The 24,091-nt window shown below is 38.8% G+C and overlaps 1 protein-coding gene across 1 annotated transcript; it reads right to left on the reverse strand.

Moving 5' to 3' along the window:
• Window positions 1-1,409: 1,409 nt before the first annotated feature.
• Window positions 1,410-24,091, reverse strand: PTAR1 (protein prenyltransferase alpha subunit repeat containing 1; the record flags this gene model as incomplete). Its single annotated transcript, XM_080912908.1, has 7 exons — window positions 1,410-1,746; window positions 3,708-3,997; window positions 10,868-11,081; window positions 12,569-12,673; window positions 14,862-14,928; window positions 20,478-20,647; window positions 24,051-24,091. The coding sequence occupies 7 exons, from the start codon at window positions 24,089-24,091 to the stop codon at window positions 1,410-1,412; spliced, it is 1,224 nt and encodes a 407-aa protein (XP_080769034.1).

Genomic DNA, 24,091 nt, shown 5'->3' on the forward strand with positions numbered 1-24,091 from the left:
TACCTGGAAGTGTAAGCAAAATCAACTCTTTTCTCTCAAGTTGCTTTAGTCACGGTGTTTCACTACAGCAATAGAAACCCTAACCAACACAACCATTAGAAGGGAAGTTGAGAGGGGCACCTCTCAGTCATACTTCCTGTGTTTACAGACAGTGCTCTGCTATTATAACAGTGACAACAGCTTCAGTAGGCATCCTTGAAAAAAAGACACACGAGAAAAAATATGGACCAGTGAGTGATGGAAAGTACGGAATGGTCTGGCAAGATAAAGAGAAGGTGTACACACAGAGGAATCACAGCTCATCCAAAGGGTCGGCTGTAATAAGAAAGACTGGACCCATTCCCACCCAACTTCACCAACCTGAAAAAACACAGCCCTTATTATTGAGATATAGCTATAGTGTGGACTTTGGTACTTATCCCTGCTTAATTTAGTATCAAAGAGCGTTGTTTCATTTTAAAAGTAAAAATTGAACTAAATGCTCAAAACTAGTTTTCCTCCTTAGATTTTGCCAGTAAACTCTTGACTAGCCACTTGACAAAAAAATTTTGCAGTTTATCTAGTATAACCTCAGTAAATTATTTAATTTTTAATTAAAAAAAAAGTTTTTCAGGACTACATTTCTATGTCCCACTTTCATGAGTGACTTTAGAAGGAAAAAATAGTAATAACTAAAAATGGCATTTGTGGGTTTTTTTAAAAAAGAATTTATTTTATAAGGGCTGACTTGCTGTTTTGGCATATACCAAATATGAGGTAAAAACAATCTATCAAAACTAGTAATAAAAATAATTTTTCAGTACTACAATTACATAAACTCTTAAATTAGTTTAGTTTCTTTTAAATAATCATTTTAAAAATAGATTACATTGGAAGCATTTTTTTTCTATATAAATTCCAACACTCCTGGCTTTGGTTCTCTTAGTGGATAACTGGAGAACATGCTTGAGAAAGAAGTGGCTTACATCCTTACATCCACCCATCGAGCCATTTTATTCTCAAAATTGCAATTAGAGCAAGTTCTTCTGTATATGTATTTATATTCTTAAGCCGAACTGCAACATAAATTTTGAATGTTTAAAGAAATGCCTATGTAGCAACTGAACAGAGGTGAGTAAGGTATGTGAGCCAATCTCAAGAGCCAAATGAGAAGCCCACGTATGGACCTAGAGAGCCATGAATCAAAGGGGAAAAAAGAATTAAGACACTGTTAAGCAGGAAGGAACTACACGGTTATCTTATACCCAAAGAAATGCCGGCTCTTAAAATAAATAAAACAAAAGGTTTCTTATAGACTTTTAAGCCATAGATGAAGAATACAGTTAGCCAGTCAGTTCATGCAATGATGGCGTTGAGAAAGAAAAGCAATATTGCACTAAAAGGAATTTCTTAGGATGAATCCACCCCTTTCATTGACTCAGAGTCACCAGCCATTTCCTGTATGCATTGGCATACCTGGCTTGCTCTACATTCCGACACGTGGACAATACTTGATCAATAAACCTGTGCTCCATCTCTAGGCCCAGGGAGTCTGGAGCTGGGGTCCTCTTCAGGCGCTTGGTTTCCTGGGAATAGCCTTGCTTGCTAGAGTCACTCAATCCATCCACTTCCATTGCCTGAGATAGTTGAGGGCTTGCTTGGTGCAAGTCATTCAAAGCTCCCCCAGAGCAGTCTGCAGGTGACAGGTGAGTCAAGCTGGGAGGAAACCTGCCATTTAAGTGATGTTGAAGGTAGAAAACGTGCCGCCTGTGATGGGGGTGGAGTAGGAGAAAAAAATGTTACAAAACTCAAAAATTCTCAGTTGAAAGAAGGTGATAACTAATATACAATACTAGCCCACACCTATTTTATGATCCACACCTATCTGGAAAAAAAGAAACTGAACAAGATCTCAGAGTTTGACCCCTCATTCAGGATACTGCATAAGAAAACAGCATTGCTCTAAGGGCTTTTCAATAAACATTTACCTGGATCACAGTGAGTTTTCAGTTCTACCATAAGTTAGAAACAGTCAAAGCTCAATATTCACCATAAATTCTTATATAAAACAAAATACAAACTTGATTTAGAATCTTCCAAGTAATTAAAAAACAAAATACAGTAAAAACAGTTCTTCCAGACTAGAGATGCAGTTCATAATCTCTACCTAATCCTTTCTGAGAACATCTCCATTACATGTATTTATGTATCTATTTATTTGTCTGCCAGCATATGCGTGCGTGCATGCGTGCGCGCGCGCGCGCGCGCGCGTGTGTGTGTGTGTGTGTGTGTGTGTGTGTGTGTGTGTGTGTGTGTGTACAGAAGTCAGTCCTCTCTTTCCACTGTGTTCCACGTTCTGAGTTGAAGGGATGGAACTCGTGGTATCAGGCTAGTTGACAAGCACCTTTACTTGCTGACCAACCCCTAGTCTTTTTTAAAAATGAGAATACACCCAAGGTAGTTAGGTCTTATTTAAGGTTTCTCCTAAATCTGCATCTTAGTCTTACATATCAGTATTCAGCAGAGGCGTGCTGGGCTCTGAGCAAAGCTCATAAAAAATACCATTCCTATTTTCAATGGAGGAGCAGCCTAGAATTGCTTATTAAAGTAAAAAATTGCTCTGCATAATACCCAGTTTTCTCAGAGTGCACACCTGCTACACAAACTACGACCTGACATATGACAAGTCCTAAGCTGTCACACCTCATCATCCATTCAAGGGTGAAGGCCTTGAATACCAACATTCTATGTCCTGAGGCCTTTCTATTGCATGAGGAGACACAGCAGAACAGCAAAATCTCTGAAGAAGAACCTCGCGCCCTATTTTTCTTAAAACTGTGCAACTAGAATGCTTGGTGGTAAAAAAGAAAAGACCACTGTCTATTCTTGAAGTTTCTAAAAAATGAAAGATAACCTCTAAATGCACTTAGTGTGGATTAGCAGCTAACAGAGTAAGCAGCCACGAGAAAGATTAGAATGGAGAAAGGTATGGGGACTCAGTTGACTTAGGAAATACAGTTTTACAATCCTTATCCTTGATTATCAAAGACAAGTCTTGTTTTAAACTGAATCCTATGACCTGAAGCAGACTTTGAACTTTTAAAGATTGAGATACTTCCAAATACAGATCCAAAATAACTGAAGCAATGTGTGATCTCACCTGGACTTCATTCCAACATGAGCTTTATAATATCAAATGTACTCAAGATCCAGGCTAATAAAATTGCTGGCCTTTCTATTTGCTATCTTATTATATGTAAGATAATTAATTTGAAGACCATTAGTGTGTGGGAGAAGATGGTTATAACCTTATAGCCCATGATCTAATCATTAGTTTCAATCCTGCCTACATCAAAATGATCTAGAAGGATTTACTAAAAAACACATGGTAGCATTCTACCCGGATATGCTGATTGTCAGGATCCTCAAAGAGTTATGAAACATTTTTATGTTTCCCATTATTTCTGTATAAGTTGGAAATAACATGAGTCATTCTGTTGTGTAGTTGGGGGTGAACCTAAACCACAGGCAGAGATGTGAGAAACCTCGTATTAACAAGGACAACTGTGGTGAGCTGATGAACAAAAGCCCTTCCTCACTCAGTCGGGAAAACTCTACAATCAGATGACCATATTTACGAACACAGACAGAAATCAGAAATAACAGGTTCTGCAGTCTCATACAGACACACCCAGTTAATCACAAGAAATAGGTTTTCTCTTTCTTACCTGTGACACCAAAGGGTTTCATGTCCTGGGTAGGAATCAATAAGATCTGTGCAGAATTCCACCTCTTCTTCTAGGAGCTGGGGAAGATTCACACTCGGCTCCTCTGTTGAAGCTGCTGCTGCTTCATCTTTCGGCTCACTTTTCAAAGAGCTGTGCTCAGGTACAGCACTATCTACCGTAGTCTGGCTAATCAATGACTTTAGCAAGAACTGGCGGTAGTGAAACCCACTGTGGTCTGAGACATGCATGGACGCCCAGTGTTTAGTAGAAGATAGCTCATCAAGAAGGATCTTGTTGGGAGAAAAAAGGAGATGAGAAGATCATTCACAAAGGCTTTTCCTTTGTCATCAACATTGTACAAAATCCTGTATGATGCTGTCTTAGAAGAATGCAGCTAACTTCCCTCTTACCTTATAAAGCAAAAAGGATTTTTTTTGTTTTTGAGTACAGAGTTTACAGACTTGCTATTCTGTCCCTTTGCCTTACCACTGTGGATATCCATCACCACTACCATTGCCAACAAAACAAAACAAACAAAAAACAAATTCCAAATTAATGAATTTTTAGAGTAAAACTGTTGTAGGAGGCAAAATGCACAATAAAATTTCAGAGGTAGTTTTGAGTCTTATTACATTTTATACTTCTTATATTCAACTTGTACAAATATGCACTATACTTTTAGTAAGAGACTCAAAGTAACTGCTTTTCACAATGAATGTCATAAAGGCAGAGACTGTTTGGTACCACCTGTTAATTCTGAAGGTAAGCTCAAACTACATACACAAACAATAGAAATTCCCAGAGCTGACAATTGTCACTGTTTGCCTCAAACTCCTCTTAATGGTGGTGATAATAAACACGTGAAATCTAATTCAGTTCCAAAGTATTTAAAACATTGTATTACAAAGCAATACATTACATATGAGATGCTATGGGTTTCGACAACACTTGTGAAGAAGTATTGTTTAGTACTAGTCTGGAGAGGTAGCTGATCGAATGAAAAGTCTCATCATAGGCCTGATATGTTCTATTAGGTGTTCATTTTCCTGGCTGTTTACTGTTTGTTTTCATCTTATTTTGTTGTTTTGAGACAGGGTCTCACTCTGTAGCTTAGACTTCTGGAACTCACTGTGTAACCCAGAATGGCTCCAGACCTACAGGGTCCTCCTTCCTCAGCTTCATAACTGATGACAGATAAGACAGCTGAGAGCCACCATGTCTGGCTTCTAGTACAAGGCACTCAGACAAGCTAAGGAAAGGACCACATGCCTGTGAGCAGAGACCAGTGTAGACAATGCAACCCCAAGTGACTTGACCTGCTTCAAGGTTCCAGGCAACAGTTTTCTGGTATGGATTGATCCTCTTTCCACATCTCACGAATCTTTCCTTTGCAGAAGTAATCTTTCCTTCTGAACCTCCACAGAACATGGTCATTTTCACATAAACAACAGTTGCAGATGTCTTCATTTTTAATATAACAAATTGGTACAGGGTATTTATCCAGTCCAATTGATGGTTCCATTTTCTTCCGTTTACTAGCATCAGAGCAGATGTGCAGGACTTGATGAATCAATGAGAAATTTAATGAAGGCAGGGGCAGGTATTATTTGCCTGAATGGGCAAATTGTATCATTTAGATGTTTCTCATATCTTGTTTAAGTTTTATTTATTTATTTATTTATTAATTTTACTTTTGTTGAGACAGGACCAATTTAGTGACTAGTTCAGACTGGCCTAAAACATGATCTTTGAGTGCTGGATCCTTAAGTATTGATGGGTTCAACCATTGCCACTACATTCATTTATAAAGCTATAGTTGACAAATCTCCAAGAAAAACATTTGGCAACCCTACAGCCACTTCTACTTGAGCCTTTATCTGAACAATATCATTAAGGCTATTATTACTTTTAAGAATCAGCCCTTTGTCTATATAGGACAGTCATCTTTAGATGCTTTTTTCTTTTAGTCTGGCTTCTCAATATAGACTGATAATACCATAACTATCTAAATTGAATGTATATAACATGAAAAACTTTTAGATTGTTTCTGACTAGATATTTTTCTATTTTTAAAAAGGTTTTATTTATTGTTTAGTTTTGAGGCAAATGCAAAACATATATGAAAGTTTTTCAATAAAACCAATTTCATTATTTTAAAAGCAATCTTAAATGGGCTGGGGAGATAGTTCAGTTGGTGAAGCGCCTCCCACATAAACGTGAAGACCTGAGTACAGACTTGTAGCACCAACAGGCATGGGGCACATATCTGCAGTCACTGTGTGAAGGAGGTAGAGACAGGAGGATCACAGAGTTTGGTGACCAGTTAAGACTAGACACTTCAGGTCCAGTGTGAGGCTCATCTCAAAAGAGTGGGGACTAAATAGGTGTTTGAATGGAAAAGCATTTGTTCCATGAGCATGACGACCCAACATCTGTGGAGAAAGCCAGGATGGCTTGACATGCCTTAACAGGTAGGTGCCAAGAACGCACTGGCTGGCCAGCTAGCCAGAAGGGTGAGCTTCTGGTCTAGTGAGAGATCCTTTAGCAAAGTAATTAAGAGAAAGAGCAATAGATGAAGCTGCTTGCCTGCTTGCACACAAGCATGATGTATATAACATGGGGGAGGGAAACTGAGGAAGTGAGTGGTGGGAAGACCCCAAAATCAACCTCTGGCCTCTATATAACACATGTGCATGGATATGCCCCAGCTTAAGACTTCTTAAGGAAACAAACCTATGTTATTTTTTTTCTGTGTTAGGATGTATATTAAGTCATAGAATAAACCAGAAATCTCAAAACTTTTTCTTATTTAATAAAATGGTATATAGGCAATGATTTAAAAAGAAAGACAGCAACTACTTTTAGATGACTTTAAAAACACAGATGATTGGCTTCAATGTCAGGTGCTGACAAGATTCTTGGTAGAATATACCTTAAGTGTCCCTACTCTTTTCCAATGTCCACGTAAAAAGAAGAATAAGTAAACATAGCAGCAGGGCTATAGAACAGAGGAGTTGATGGGTCTACGATAGAGAACTGAGAACACTCATGCTAGCACTTGGATGCTTTTCTAGTAACTTTTCCCCTGATTACAGAAGTGAATGTCCTGGTTAGGTTTTGGTCAACATGAACCAAGCTAGAGTCATTTAAAAAGAATGAATCTTAATTGAGGAAATTCCTCTATAACATTGGCCTATAGACAAGTGGGGTACTTGTCTTGATTAATGATGGATACTGGAGGGCCCACCCCATAGTAAGCAGTACCACCTTTGGGCAAGTGGTCCTGGATAGTTCAAGAAAACAGGCTGAGTAGCAGTGTTCCTTCATGGCATCTACCTGAGTTCCTGCCCTGACTTCATTTGGTGATAGAGCATGGCTGAGAGTAATAAGATAAAATAAGCTCAACTTTAACTAAGACAGTGGTAAAAAATGATCACTATAGAAACAGTAATGACAAGGAAGAATAAACAAAAAAACCACATTGCACATCAATCCACTGGGAGATAACTTTTGAACTGATTCTATTCAGCTTACAATATGTGCGTTGGTGATGGCTAATTTTTACTGTCAACTTAGCTGGATTTACAATCAATGCGGAAATAGACTTTTGGGCATGTCTATGTGGGAATTTCCGCAATGATTTAACTAAGGGAAGACCCATCCCCAATGTGGGTAGAACTCAGAACGTGTACTGAGAAGGGCATTCACTTTGCTCTATTGCTCACTGAGGACTCAATGTGGCCAGTGTCCTCACTGCTCCTGCTGCCATGCTTTCTCTGCCATGATGGGTCATGTCTCCTCAAAACTTAAGTCAAGTAAAACCCTCCTCCCACATTTCTTTTTGTCAGGTGTTTGGTCATAGTAACAGGAGAGTGGTCAAGAGGACCCTACTAGTGCAATGAACATTCTGCAACAGCACCTTTCACTATCATTGAGTGGTTCATCCTCAGGATGAGCATTTGACTATTCCCTTATTTCTACTCACATATGAGTAACATTCTTACATATAAAACCACATGCAGATCTAATCTCCTATTCAGGAAGATAGATTGTACAGCCCTTCAAGAGGGTACTTCATATTTGTCAGTCTTAAAAAGTTGTTCTCTTTGTTGCCAGAGTCCAGCTTGACAGCAGTACTTTGAGGAAGGCAGCGATAGGGTATGGAGTCAGTGGAGAGGCCTAAGTTTATCTTTGGCAATTCTTCTGTCTATAACTCGATGATGCTTTTGCATGGTCTTCATTGGGCTTGCCTGTGCTGGTCTTTGCTGACTACATTCTTGCATTAGTTCGCCTTGCTTTCTTCGATGATCTTCATTTGTCATGACTTTGTATAGAGAAACACACCAAAGAATTTCCAGTGATATACCAGTTGATTGAGTTGCTTCCACAACTGAGTGTGTCAACCAGTGGAGCTTCCCAGTTTTTTCTGGATAAGCTGCTGCTACTGATTTGTGTTTGGTGTTAGGTGAATAGACTGGATTGCCACTGCTGATTTGTATTTGGTGTTTTGCTAGTAGACTGGACTCCTGACAAAGAAGATTGGAATTGTCCCAAAAAACTATTTCTAAACTGGTCCACAACCTCCCTTTCCTATTGCTTCTGGTATGTGGTGGGCTAGGAGGGAGTTGGAACAAGCATAATTAAAGTAAGTTTTGAAAAATTTGAGCCTACAAGTAATTGATTAAAATATATACACTTGTGATATACAATGTAATCATAAGCGTACATACATTGTGAGATTACAAAAACCAAGCTAGTTACCTTACAGAGTTATTTTTCTTTCATCATAAGACTTGAAAATATTGCTGCAGTAAGCTTTAGCTATATTCATAAGATATTGTATTGATTTTTGTGTCTGGGTGTTTTATTTGCATGTACGCATCTTGTGCCTATGGAGGTCAGAAGAAAGTGTCAGATCCCTAGGAACAGGTGTTACAAGCAACTCTGAGTCACCATGTAGGTGCTGAGAAACAAACTCCAGTCTTCTGTTAGAGCAGTGAGTGTTCTTAATGCCTGAGAGATCACTAAGCAACCGCTTTATGTCCTACATAAGATACTATAATTTTGGGCACTAAGCTGTATGAGGTCATTAGGGCCTATTCATTCTACCTAAGTCTAATTTTGTTCCCGCTGACCAGCAACTCTCCTTTCTTTATCACTTCCTCAGCGTTTCCAACCATCATTCTCTTTTGCTTCCAATGAATTCAGACTTTTTTAGATTCCACATAAAAGTGAAATTATATAACATTTACATGATTTTTACCTAGCATATCATCCTCCAGGTCTCTATTTTCTTCTCAGATTTAAAAATTCCATTTTAGTTCAGTTTATACCTAAAAAAAAACTAACTTAATTATTTTCTAAAAAAATCAATCCAAATTTTACTAGTTATCACAAACTGAACAAAAATTCTTTTTTCTTATAATTAAATGTACCAAGAATTATTTCTGAAATTTACATATTTTTATCATTACCTAGTCTATTTTTTAAAATGTCCTGTCTTTTAATTACATAATATAGTAAAATATCTAATGGCATATAGTCTGTTTAATTTCTTAGCTCTTTTGTAAGCTTTTCATTTCTAATCAAAGTTATAAACCTATATTTTAGCATATTCAGAGCTGTGTTGACATTATTTGCTAATTTCAAATGTTTTTACACACACACCTGCAAAAATTCTCCCCATTACCAGAGGAATCACTTCCCATCTCCCAGTTTGTCTCAGTACTCAATTTTATCTGAACTCAGCAGGGAAAATGGTCATACGTTCTGATTTTGAATCTGGTTATTTTTAATCACGTTTTCAGACTCACTTGCATCACACAGTGTTCTAGTATTTCATTCCTTTATTATGGTTGACAGTCATTTTACTAAGACATCACCTCAGCTTTCCTTTGCTCATTCAATACGCATCTGAGCTGACATTAGTCTGGGCATGAGCACCCTCACTCACACATGATTTTACAAGTCTATGGTTCTCCAGAGGCATAAAGAGCTATTCTTTTTTTTCCAAGAATACATTCTACTGGTTTTAGCTATACCTGATCCCTCCCATACACAGCAATTCTAGAGTTTATCTCATTTTTAATGTTAGTCTGTTTTCCATAGTTGATGGTACCAGATTATATTCCTACCAGCCATATTAAGGACGTTTGAATCCTCAGTGACATTTGCTACTGTCTGCCATTACTATTGCCATTCTAATTTGTTTGAAACAGTGGTTGATTTGCATTTCTCTGGTTTGTTAATGATGACAAATGTCTTCTGTGTCTTTATTAGACATTTGTACATTTTTATGTTTTAAATGGAATTATAATCGATCTTTAATTGGCTAGTCACAATAAATTTTGCTTATCTATATCTTTCTGCTCACCCTCAAAAATAATCTTTAAATTTTACAAAATTTGTTCATTTAAACATAGAAGCATAAAATACACTGCTAAGGTTTCACTCCCTAGCACCATTAATCACCATTATACTCTCATCTTTCTTCGTGATTAAAACACTATATGTTTATTATTAAAAACAAACACACAAACCAAACCACAACACTATTTGTATATATAAACACATGGTGACCATTTACAACGAACGTCCCAGCCACTGTCCAATTATTCAAAAGAATTTGTTGTTTCACTTAAACGTTAATGTACTAAAACTGTGTAAAGCCTACACTATATTTAGTTTTATTCTAATAGCCTAATGCAAACATTTTTCCTTAAGTCATCTAATAAAGAATGATCATTAGTAGACTAAAACATTCCAGTTTGTGATGAACTGTAATGTTAACGAATTCCTCATTTCAGAGCGCAAACCTTTCTAATTTTTTTTACAATTATAAATTTTGCTTCATATAGCAAACCGTGTATACTAGCCAGCCTTGAGTACTAAGTAAGAACACTATGACATCCATGGGACAGATGTTGATGAATTAGCATAACATTCTTCACAGACAGAAAAATGAATGTTAGAGACCATGTAGAGCTTTCTTGAGGTTACACAGCAAAATGGTAGAACAGCTAGAATATTCAACACAGAGAGGCACCTTACCTATGCCATACATACTCTGTCACTGTTCTAGTAAATGACATGAGGTCTGGGAACAGAAATGCTCATTCATCCTCTCAGTGGGACTGAATATCTAGCACATCACAACCTACCTTCAGATCCAGCTTGGCCAGGTTCTGTAAAACCCAGATGCGATGGGACCAGGCATTATAGTTGCTGGGATATCTCCCTGCTGCTTCACTGCAGACTTCCATCTCTTCTTGTATTATTCGCTGTGTCCTCTCTGCAGGAACTGCACCTAAGCTTCCTTTGGCCACAGAGGAAGGCAGGGACGTTTCCTGACTTAGCTGCTGTAGCACCCAGCGCCTGTTAATCCAGCATGGGGAAAAGAAAAGACACAGGTGAGAGAAACAATCCTTTCCCTTGTTCCTAGTTTCCATGTACAGGTAATACAGAACAATCTCCAAGCTCTGATTTGAGATTATCAAGGGGCTAATGCTACTGTGCTCAGGAATATAATTTAACAGTGTGAGCCAGAACAGGGACATGAGAATGACAGAAAGGGGAAATTTTTCTAAAACTTAAAATCTGTCAAAAAGAAGTCATCAGTTCCAAAATGCCAACTTCCAAACTCGCCTTGACCAAGAAATACAAAGGGAGCAGGTCTGGGCACAGGGCTGACGGTACTGAAGGGGCAGCTGACTCATGTGTCAGTTATGTGTGCATGCTTCTCCTGCATATGTTTGCAAACAAAGGGCTCTGTTTTCATAGCTTTCTCAGGCAAAATTTCTGTATTTCAGCTTAAAATGTGGAAAATAAACTATGTTGAAGTATCAAGGTTTGAAACATTTTTAGTCAGACGTCCCTTTTGTCTATGTATATTTTGCATCAGCATCCATTTCAGTCAAAAGCAACATAAAAGGTTTCTGACCAGTTTATAATTTTATGGGAGCATACTTTCAGACTAAAAAATTTCAAACCCACAGGTACAGAAAAATGAGTAAGAAAATTCATTTCATTGTTAAACAATGAAGTTTCACAACAAAACACTGTTTTGCTTTAAAACTACAAACTCCCCTTCCCCAATAGCTGAGATGTGTATTTAATAGTTTCCTTCTGGCACAAGCCCACCCTCACCTCTCCACCCCAACACTAGCACATGGCTCTCTGGAGCATATCACGCAAATTTTTGGTCAGGAAAAAAGTACAACTATGGTTTGGTAAGAACACGCTCACAATACTAACCCAAGGCAAAGTTACAGCTGTAATGCCTCAGACGTGCCCAAGAACCCAACAGTGTTCATGACAGAAATGTCTGAGGTGTAAGGAGGACAAACTTTCTGAGAGTAACTTCTCCAAATCAGCAGGCTACACCACTGTAGTTTATCCAAGGAAAGGAATTACATGAGACCCCAGAAAAGCATGTTTCCCAGTAACAAAATTTTCAGAGTCTTTACTCATATTCTGGCTGTCTCAGATTCCCACCCTAAAGATGCTCCTTGCATTTATGGTTTTAATAGCTTTTCATTTAGTGTAGACACCAATCACCTCAGTTACCTTTGGCTTCCTTTTACATTTATTTTTAATTATCTCAACCACTATACCACTGTGCTTACCACTATACCACACAGGCTTGCTCAGGGTTGCTGTGTATACAAATCCTAAATTCTAATATCTAAAGATCTGGATGCCATCCAGACACTGTGCATTCTCACATAGAATGGCCTTTGTTGTCTAAACCTTGCTCCCCAATTTAAATCTATGGTGAATAAAAGGCTAGAGCTTATGAATAGATGTGTTTCATACACTGTGATCTTAAAGACTGAACAAGAATACAAAACTACCAACCACACCTGTGAATCCATGTCTCTGGACTCTTAGGAAACTTAGTTAAGGCCAACTTTCCCAGATGTAGATCCTTAATTGGACTTAAAGTGCCAGAGAGAATGAGCTCTTTCCTGAAACAAAAAGAAAGGTGTTACTTTTCTCTTCAGGCGTTCCTTATTGCTTTTAATGCTTTAATTGCTTGGTGAATCACCGAGAATTACTGAAGAACAGACAAGAGAGGCCGAGGAAACGGTTCCATCAGCAAAGTGCTTCCTGTGCGAGTGTGAGGGCTTGAGTCTAATCCCCAGAACCTACAAAAAGATGAGACACCACAGCAGGAGCCTGTGACCTCAAATGCTAGGGAGTAGGGGGATTCGGGGTTGTGTCTCAGACCACCACATTGGCATCCTGTAACCCAACAGATAATCTAATCCCCAGGTCTCATCCCAGAGAAACTAACTAGAAATGGTGACCATGTTAAAGTTTAAAGATTATTGCTTTAGAGTTTATTATGTTGGGTAGTTTTGGGTTTTTTTTTTTTTTTTTTTTTTTTTAACTTGTCAAAAGCTAGGGTCATCTGGGAAGAGGGATCTCAAGTAAGAAAAACAGCATTAAACTGGCCTATGGGCAAGCTGTGGGGCACTTTCTTGATTAATGATTAATATGGGAGGACCCAGCCTACTGTGGGCTGTGGTACCCTTGGTCCTGAGTTCTATATCAAAGTGGGCTGAGCAAGCATGGGAAACAAGCCAGTAAGCTGTGTTTTTCCATTTCCTCTGCTTCAGTTCCTGCCTCCAGGTTCCTTCCTTGAGCTCCTGCCCTGCCTTCCCTCACTGAGGTGTGTATGTGACTGAGACTTCTAGGCTTAGATAAACCCATTTTTCCCTGAGTTAATTTGGGTCATAGTGTTTTATCTGCCATAAAAACCTCACTGAGACAAGAGTCAACCACAATTTGAACATTTTAAATGGAAATTTCAGAAATAATCCCTATTTTTAAATGGTATGTGACCCTGAACACCTGACAAAATCTCATACTGTACATTTCAGGATGCAGATTCGCTGCCCATCATGTCCATGCTGCATACAGTCAGTAGTGATGCGGGAGGTCTGAAGGCAGAGGGGCCTTGGGATAAAGAAGGACCATGTTATGTATGTTTCCTCTCAAATCCTTCCAGCTTCTGCTTCCAGAAGTTCTCTCAGCTGGTTCTTCCACCCCTTTAGCAGCTCTACTGTATTTTATTTTCATAGTATATTTTGGACACTGGCTCTAAGATGCTCCTGGTCTGAGTCAGTCATTTCTCCCATAGGCCCAGTTCCTTTTACTAAAAACCTGAGTGCCAGGTTCAGCTGGATCTGATAGGCTAAAAAAGGGTTTTATATGGGCCAACCAAATATCCCGATTTTTCAGATGTGAAAACTGAAATATGGAAAGGCTCAGGGATTTGCTCAAAGTAGCAGAACCATCATTACTTTTCATAAACACCTCAAACATGCCAATAATAGATGTTAGTAAACTCTAAAAGATCAGTCATAAATACAAAACCCAGTATTACAATGTGATTTTGTTTAAAATAAACAGAAAGTTAAGTAAAATATAATTTAAGTAATCTCTAACCATAAAGAATTATAATTTTTATGTCTCTTTCCTGTGGGAAAATTTTAAATAATTCAGAACATTCAGCAGACTTCACTTTTACTTATCATTCATATTCTGTTTTCTTTTAAGAAAATTTCCTTTAGTCTAATATCAGTTAATTTAAACCCATATACACATTTTTGTTGTTTAGCTGAAAAACAAAACAAACTTCAATAAAAATGTTTTTGTCTCAATTAACTGAATGTGATCTCTCTTCCAACCCCCAAATGTCAGATATTTCAAGTGCTCAGAGCATCACAATAGTTATGGCTAAATGAATCTAAAGGCCTTAAATCCTCTTCCCATACATTCTCGGGCACTCCAATACAGCTAAACTATAACGCTGAGCCTACTGATCCAGTCGCTCATATGAAGTGCCTGTTATCCACAGACAAGGGAAGAAAACACAAGATGGCATCAAGCAGTATATTGTAATTTAGCAGCATAATCTATATTTTAGGGGGGAAATTCTTATAGAAAACATACAGTTACAAGGGGCAGAGTTCATGTGTTAGAACCATCATAGAGATAGTATTAAGGGTTTATCTAACAAGTAAACACAGGATGCTATCTATGGGCACTTGGTTTATACTTCAATTTTCAAGCAGCTAAAGCCCACAGGGTCACATGTCTTCAGAAATCTGGACAACCTTCATTTTACCTCTGAAGAAAACGACATACCTCACATTCCATGCAGTGGTGAAGTCTGGGTTGAGAAGCAGCAGAGTGCAGGTGACATCTATAAGTTCTAAACCAAAGACACAAGAACACAGTTCTGCCTGTCAAAGCTCAGTTTCTTTGAAGGTCCTCTTCACTCTCTTTCATTACAACCTGTATCTCAGGCCATATGAATTTTTAATGACAGACATACCTTTGCTAGATGCCAGGAGTATGACTGCTATCTTCAAGATTTTCTTTTATTTGTGATTTGTATAATTCTTTTAAAAGTTAACAAGTTTACAATATGCCCATAAGAAATAATTCGTCTTCCATTGTTTTATTAGATGTAGCAATAATATAATTTACACTAAAAAAACAATTTTGAAACAACCATTCCTTTAGTTCTACTAATGTCTCAAACTAATTTTTAAAGGAGGTGAAGAAAAAAGTCACCTGTAATCTAATTTACATTCTTCTGCAAAAATTTCCTTCTACACATTTTACATAGTAATAGCAATGATAAAAGTACAGTAATCATTTTAAAAAGACTTTTAAAAGTCTATTTTCTTAGGAATGTTTCCTGGAAGAGAGTTGCCACAGCAAAACAGTGCAAAAATCAGTGTGACTCCTACTGTGTCACCGCCTGTCCTCTAAATGGACTGTGGATGCTTTATACTGCTGGAGGCACGTGGCTACTTTTGTCCTAATTCTAACGCATTATATTTTCAAACATCAATGTGATGGCAGACAGCCCTACTTCACCCCCCATGGGAAGTTCTGGGCAAAACAAACACCTAAGTAAGTCACTTAATCTCAATGTGCTTTATCTTCACACAAATGAAGCTCACAACAGAGCTACCTCATAGAAGTTTTAGGACAATACCTGACAGACAGTGAGCACTGAGTTCTGAATGTTACTGCTAATTACAAAGTTTGCAACTCTTAGTACTACGCCTAGGAGGAAGTGAAAGAGTCAAGCTTAGCAGTGGTTACTGTGCAGAGGGACACATAACAACATCTAAGAGTCCTGAGAGTTAAAACATCAGCACCCTTAATAACCATCAGTGGTGTCTAGTAATTAAGCACAACCAGGGTTGACCCCTCCTCAGGATCTTCTCATCTTTTCTGATTCTGAAGTCAGTTCCGAGGCAAGTGGGGGTGGGGTGTGTGTCTGGGGTGGAGGTATAATGTAAGATACAGGAATGAACCAAGACAAAGGAAGAAAGAGATTAACCTCTGACTGCTGCTGATGCTCTGACTTTTCAGGTCTATCTTCTAGCAAAGCAGATGCAGGCACACTTTTGGCAAACGCACTGTCCTGTACAGGAAGGATGAACCAAGTTCTAAACATAAATGTGTAGTACAGTTGATTGTAATGACTTTACACTTTAGCCAACCTCATTTTTTACTTTTCACCAACTACAGACCATTTTTTTTACAGCCTTACACAGAAGACAAGAGCTTCTGAAAGTCCTACAGACTCTTGAAATCAAACAGGTCTCTCTCCAAATACAAAACAAAGGCCAATAAACACATGCTTACTGTACACATTCCAATGTATGACTAACCCATCAAAAGTGAATCTGAGAAAATCATTCACAGGAAGTAGCTAAATTATAGCTGGAACAAGAAAAGCACATTCAGATGCTACAGAAGTCAGGGGTTAAATCAATGCACTGTTTGCTGCCCTTTGTTGTGGCGCGAGTCCAGGTTTTACTACTATCTCTGATAGAGAATGGTTTCTATGCATCTAAAACTAAATAAATTCAAGATAATACACTGGTTAATCTCCTTCCAAAATACATTCAAGGACCATATAAAGAGAAGCTTAAGGTAAAGCTATCTATAGCTACACAGACCAGGAACAGTGGACTAAGCTAAGAATTCTTGCTAGTCATCTGACAAGGGTCACCTTGGCACCTGACAGTATTGAGTAAGAGCCAGAATCCTCATTCTCAGTGACCCGCAATCTAGCAGGAAAAGTATTTCAACAACAAACTATGATACACTATGCTGAGTGTAAAGGACCCCTAGAGTGCAGGGATGGCTGTGTCCTGTAGTAGGCAGAAAACCTCTCAGGGGTGAGGGTGAATCCAGCAGCCAGGTTGGTGATGGCAACACAAATAGAGAAGCACACAGTGATGTCAGGGTGCGACAGTACCGACTGTGGCTGGACTAAAGATTAAATAGAAAATACAAACGGGTAGGGGTCACATAAAAGTCAAAACAGCATCAAAACAATGGTAAGCAGCAGTGGCGCTATTCCCAGAATCTAACTGGTATGAAGAGGTTATAGTATGCCAGAAGCTCTGCTCAGTTAGGAAAATAGTAAGTTACTGTTGCTATGTAGAAGCTTAAACACTCAGACCAACCAATTTTTCAAGTTAGGACAGAAATTCAAATTCCCATCCTGATTTTAAATACTTATTCAACTAGGTAAGGACAGTTTTTGAAATGGGCCTGTAGATAAAAATCAGACAAGGGGCCAAGAACCTGCAATCTCTGATGCCAAATAAGGAATGGAGACAACACTGGCAGTTAGGCTTTGAATAGAAAAGCCTTGACATCCACATAAAGAATTTCAAGACCTCATTAGCTCTGTCCACTGGCTCTGAAAGGATAATGAAATAAGGTATGAAAATAATAATGTAATATGATATGAGTATACTAGATATTCACACACATATATATCACAATAAAAATCAGGGAAAGAGGCCATTAGAGATGGGCATGGAAAAACTGGAAAGAAGGACAGGGGAGGGTAGGATGGGAGAAAAAGGAAGAGGGAAGTGATATAATTATATTTTAAATTTAAAATAAAAAGTGAGAAGGGGGGGGAAAGATGTTAGAAAGTGTTATATGAAGTGATAAAAGAGTCTGCGATGGGATCAACCAGCTATAAGGTATTAGCATATTCCTAGCTGAGAAGTATAGGTTTAGTCAGAAAAAGAAAGGAGAGTAAAAGAAAAACTCAGAAGGTACACTTAAATATATTAAGTGCTTTGGACAGAACTCTGTCCTTTTGGGACTATTCATGCTGTGGTGCTGGTTAACTGTATGTCAATTTAACACAAGCTGGAGTCATTTGGGAAGAGGGAATCTTATTTGGGAAAAATGTTTTCATAATTTACCTGTGGGAAAGTCTGTAATGAACTTTGTTAATTAGTACTTGACATAGAAAGATCGGCTCACTGTAGGCAGTGCCTGCCACCTCTGGGCAGGTGGTCCTGAGGTGGATAAGGAAGCAGACTGAGCAAGTCATGAGGAGCAAGCCAGTAAGCAGCACCCCTCCATGGCCTGTGCATCAGCTCCCATCTCCAGGGTCCTGCCATGAGTTCCTTTGAAGATGTACTGTGGCATGCAAGTGTAAGCAGAATTAACCCCACCTCCCCCAGTCGCTTGTGGATGTGGTGTTCATCACAGTGACAGAGACCCTAAACAGTTGTGCCATTCTTGCTTGTCTTTGTTTTTTGGTTGGTTGGTTTTGGTAGGCTAATCAGAATTATAATAACATTCTTCTGCCAAACCAAACATAACTATTACTGTATCGGGGCTTTTAAATACTGCTCTCTAACTAAATAAGTGATATCTTTCAAACATTTTAGGTATTTGATCATTAATGAGTATGAAATATAAACCCAGGTGAAAAAGAATTTATTCTGATGATTAAAAGTCACCAACTCTATTGCAGGATTGTGGCCCAATCAAGTAGATACAGAAACACTTATTAAAGTATCAGCTTTCTACCTTTAGCTTTAATATATAAAAGAAAAAAAAGGTTCAAAAAACACCATTTTTTTTTCTAAAAATTTCGAAGGTATCTTTCTTTAGCAAAATTCAGCTACTACATTCTAAGTGTTTTAGTTCATAACTTGGTACAAAACTTTTGTGTTAGCATTTCAGACATCGAGGCAGAGGTTTACTGCCTTCCTGACAATGCAACATAAGCGCAGCCTGAGTAGCTGTGGACGGCACTGAAGATACCCGCATCCTACACAGGTTATCATGTGACTAGCTCTTCTCCAGACCACCCAAGATACATCAAACCTGCCTCCGCTGTCCTCCTCATAGTGTCCCATGGGACTATCAAGACTGAAATCTTGTGAATAATATATCAAAGTCTGCAGTGTGATGCCTACAAGATAAGAACCTGAAATGCAAAGGGACAAAGGTGGGTGGAGCTTAGGCATATGAATGGACAAAGTCTAATGCTATCAGTCTGACAACTTAGACTTGATCTTCAAAAAGTCAGTTTCTTCTGTATGAGACAGTTATTCTGCCCCATTAGTGTGCACTGGCTCAGTTACACCAGGTCAAAAACAACACAGCTTTGTTGGGCAAAACATAACTTGGTAGAGTTCCACGTGGTGACAGAATAAAGAGGAGGCCTAACAAAAGCCTTATACTGTGTGAAACTCAGGTCACACTGTTAACATCACACCAGGTTTAGACTGTACTTGTGATTTAGAAACATGAGTCAGAGGATCGAGCGAATGAAACCAGTCACAGAGAAACTAGAGAAAATCAAAACCACTTTTCACTTAAAAAGTTAGACTACTTCATGATTCATATACAAGAAAAAGTACTATTAACTATTTTGACAGTCTTTTAAGGATGGTACAAGAAAAATTCAGGGAAATCAGATGGGATACATCTGCAACATACCTTTCCCCCAAAGGGGCTTTCTGGCTCTCAACTCAAAACTTCTTAGATAAAGGCAACATGCATTATTCCTCTTTTATACCCTCAGTCCTCAGAGCAGCTGCTGGTAAGAGCAGGTCCTTGGTAATGGCTACTGAACTGATAATTAAACTTGTTTAAAAAACAAGTTCTTATTCAAAGTCGTCTTCCAGGCACATTGCACACTTCTGTAGATGCTGCTATACAAGGGAAGGGCTTTACAAAAGGAGAGAGGACTTGGTCTTAGATGGACACACCCCAGGAGTGAGCTCTGAGGTGAGCCTGAAAGGACACGTAGAATTTGTGCAGAGGCCTGGTCTGAGAAAACTCTGGGAAAAGAGGCCAGGTGGGGTATGTAGGGATGGTTTGTGACACAGAGCTGTCACAGAACAACAGAAGTGAAAGTCAACACTTTCTCTTCCTTATTTCTTACTCTCTCTTTTCAGCACATAAGACTCAGAAGGCCACACGGGGGCCACTGCAGCTCGGAGAGCACTGTGCCTATCTCTCAATTGTTACTAAAAAGTTCTGCTGGCTCAGGGGTCAGAAATCCAGTGCTTATAGGGTCTAGAAAACTCTTTGATAATGATCAAACATCTATCTATCTACCTATCTATCTACCTATCTATCTATCTACCTACCTACCTATCTATCTATCTATCTAAATTTATTTATTAAAGTAAAGGATGCTATCCTTAAATAAGATCTTACAAGTGACCTCAGCATATTAAGACAAAATCACTGTGGTGGCAGCAGGTGGCTTGACTCCTGCCTGAGACACTTCCATTATAATCAGCGTGGTTACAAACAGGGACGCTAATGATCAAGTCTAAGCTCCTCATTTGACGGAGAGGACAAACACCTGCTCAGGCAGTACAGAGGAGGGCCAAAACTAGAATCCAGGAATACCAACCCCAAACCGGGGCTCCTCCCAGAGGAAGACTGGTCCATACTCACCATCCTTGTTTAGCCATTGCTTTCTCGTTCTGTACAAAAGGAGCTTGTTGTGGACATACGGTAATAAGAACTTGACACACCAGCTCTCCACACCAAGTTTGTTCTCAACCAGGACAATGGGACTCCGGTTATATCTTGCTTCCGGGCATGGGATCAGGCCAATTTCATCTCTAAATATGGAAGACATAAAAAAAAAAATTGAAGCTATTACTGGCTTTTAATTCTTTTTTCCTAATCCCACAAAGCATTTTAAAAACCTCACAGATTTAATTGTCTTAAGAATAGAACTAAAGCTCATCTACCAGAGTTGTAGCTACGGATTGTTTAAATGCAGTTTGTTACAACAGCTGGGCAGAGGAAGCAGTTCACTGCAACCCTCCCTGCTGGCAGGAGTGCAGCCTCAGCTTATCTGTAGATGGCAATCTGAAAACACCTAGCAGAACATTAAAGCACAAGCTATTATCCCACAATTACACACCCCCACCCTAAATACAAAATACAGCATTGTAGCAGGACAGGAAACAATTATCAGTATGACTGTAAAACAAAGATGCAGGTCTGCACATACAGGTATATTTGCCAAAAAATGTGGAGAAAGCAAACTGTAAACAGTGAAAAAGCCCTTTATAGAACTTTAAAAAACATACATATTACAAAATTTTTTGAAAAAGGTAATGAGGAAGAATTTTGGTTTTATGCGATTATTTCTAATTTAAGAATATTGCCGGGTGGTGATGGTGCATGACTTTAGTCCAGTACTTGAGAAGCGGAGGCAGGTGGATCTCTGCGTTTAAAATCGGTGCAGTCTAGAAAGTGAGTTCCAGGAAAAACCCCGTCTCAAAAACAAAATGTTTGTTTGGCTACTATAATTTATGTTTGCCTACTATTGTATTAAATGTGGAACAGAAACAAATTATCAATAAAGGTTAGCACATTCTTCCTCTGGATATGACTGGATTAAAAAAAAGTCACCCTTATGATAAAAATAACAAAATACAAAATATATTTCAGGAGGTGGTCAGTCAATCCACAGTAGGTTGAAAATTTACACTAAAAACAGACTTGACTAAAACAATGTACAGAGCCTATGTCTTCACAAATGAAACAAATATTTGTAAAACCTACAGACATCTTTCATTTGCAAAAATCGTTAAAACTCTTACCTATGTAATTTCTTAAATAGAATGTCTCTTAATGAATAATGAGAACTCTGTTAGAGCAGCTGGGGAAATGGCTCAGAGGTTAATATTGACTATCGATTTGCAGAGGACATGGGTTCAGCTACCAGCAACTGTGTGGGGCAGCTCACTACAACCTGTAACTCCAGCTCTGGAGAAATCTAATACCTTTTTTTGATCTTGGCTCTTTAACAATAGAAAACATTAGGATGAGTTAGGATCCCCAGTACACAGGAACAAGGCCAGCTGTGCCTATACTTGCCTCAAAGAGAAGCATTGTTGGGGCAAAGGCATTGCCAGGAATTCTGGCCAGTCATCCTAGTCAAAAATAACGCTCCAGGTTCAGTGAGAGACCTTGTTTCATGAGAATAAGGTGAAAAAATAATAGAACAGAATAAGCCCCACATCGAAATAGACACACATGTGTACCACATACACCAAACACACCCACAACAGAAAGAAAACTCATAGAAAGATTTAAAAGTTATCTTTAAAATTTGTCTATTCATTTTTTAAAAAAAGAATTTCTTTTAGTGTGTGTATGTATTCACAAGTATATATAGGAAGTAGGAAAAGGCACCAGATCCCCTAGAATTGGAGTGCAGGTAGTTGTGAGCCACCAGATACAACAGGGATACTGGGAACTGAGTTCCTGTCTTCTGCAAGAGCAGCAAGTGCTTGTGACCACTGAGCCATTTTACCAGTCCCATATCTCCTTTTATATACACACACACTAGTTGAAGTTGCAGCTCGGTAGACAGAATGCTTGCCTAGCATTTTTCTTGAAGCCCTGAGTTTGACCCCAAGCACCACCTAATCCTGCCTGGATTGCAGACATGTTGCAATCCCTGTACTTGAGGCAGAAACAGGCTGGGCATAGTGGTGCATGCCTTTAATCCCAGCATTTGGGAGGCAGAGGCAGGAAGATGGTTCTCTGAGTTCAAGGCTAGCTTGGTCTACAGAGTAAAAGAAGGTGGGCGTGGGGGCTGCAGAAGCTGCACAACTGGAAACTCAAGGCCACCTTGGCTCACACAGCTAGTTAGAACTGCATGAGATGCTTTCTCCCTTTCCTCTACCAAAATAAATTTTAAAAAAAGAATAAACAATTGATCTCCAGAATTTATGTGCTATGTGGTCTTTTAAGACTCCTAGATTCCTTTGCTAAGAAGACAGCAGTCTGATAGATATAAGAAGAACCCTCTTTTGTTAAGTCACCATGGGTCAGAAGAAAACAGATCCACCTAGAGAAACCTCTAAACTAGCTAGTTCAGAGACAAACCATTTTCTACTGATGAATTTGTTAATCACACAGGGATCTGTCAATAAACAAGGATGCTACCATTTCTTCTGAAGTAATTAAACTCTGCAGAAGACTTGGGACCTACAGTACACTCAGGAGACTCAAAAGTCTCTTAATACAGATAGATGCACTACTCTCCACCAGCTCTATAGAGTCAGTGTAAATCACAGAATATGTTGCAGATTTTTAGTTTCTGATAATCCAAAAAATGAATAAGCAAAGGCCCACAGACTTCTAAGAGTCTCTCGGCAAGGCTGTCCATATCTACAAGAAAGTTACACTTGGCTATTCCTGTAACACAAAGGAAGTTCTCTGAGGCAGACACTGAGAGTGAGCACCTCAGTCAATAACGCGGTTTTCAAAGCAGGACACTGCATCTGTACTTGGAGATAAGAACCGAAACCCACCTAGTTACTGGGAATATGTTTCCTGGTGTTCATATTTAGTATATGAAGTTGAGCATTTTAGGAAATGGCCTACTAATAAAATTCACTCCTTCAACCCCAGCACTTGATAGGTAGAGACAGAGGATCTCTGTGAGTTACAAGGGCAGTCCGGTCTACAAATTTCGTTACAGGTCAGCCAGGACTATACAGTGAGACTCCTGTCTCAAACATGAAAAACCTAAAATTAGCACAAACAAATGAAAAAAAAAAAAAAAAACCCTAGATTTAGTCACTCAGGAGACTGTTCTTTGAGATCTAATAACTACTTGCAACACTTTTAAGAAACCCCAGGAGCTAAAAACATTCATGCTACATTAGCAGGAACAAAAGAATCCCAGCTTCCAGACACATTGTTTGTGGGAAGATTTTTTAAATTTAAATTCAGAATGTTAAATACAAGTTTTGCTCACTGTAATGGCTATTCCTGGTTGTCAACTTGACTATATCTGGAAGGAACTACAATTCAGAATTCGGGAGACTCAGCTGTGATCCAGATCTTGAGGCTGGAAGACACAAGTTTCTGACCTGGATCTTGGTATGGAGACCTTGAGGCATAGTATAGTGTCTATGAAAAGTTTAGGCCCAGGCAAGGTAGTACATTAAAGGTGATACACGCCTTTAATCTGGACACCTTCTGCTGGAGACCCACGGAAGGATACTGGCAGAGGACTGTTTGCTCTTCTTCGCCAT

The sequence above is a fragment of the Micromys minutus genome (genome assembly GCF_963924665.1).
Source record: "Micromys minutus genome assembly, chromosome: 2".
In the NCBI taxonomy this organism is placed as follows: Eukaryota; Metazoa; Chordata; class Mammalia; order Rodentia; family Muridae; genus Micromys; species Micromys minutus.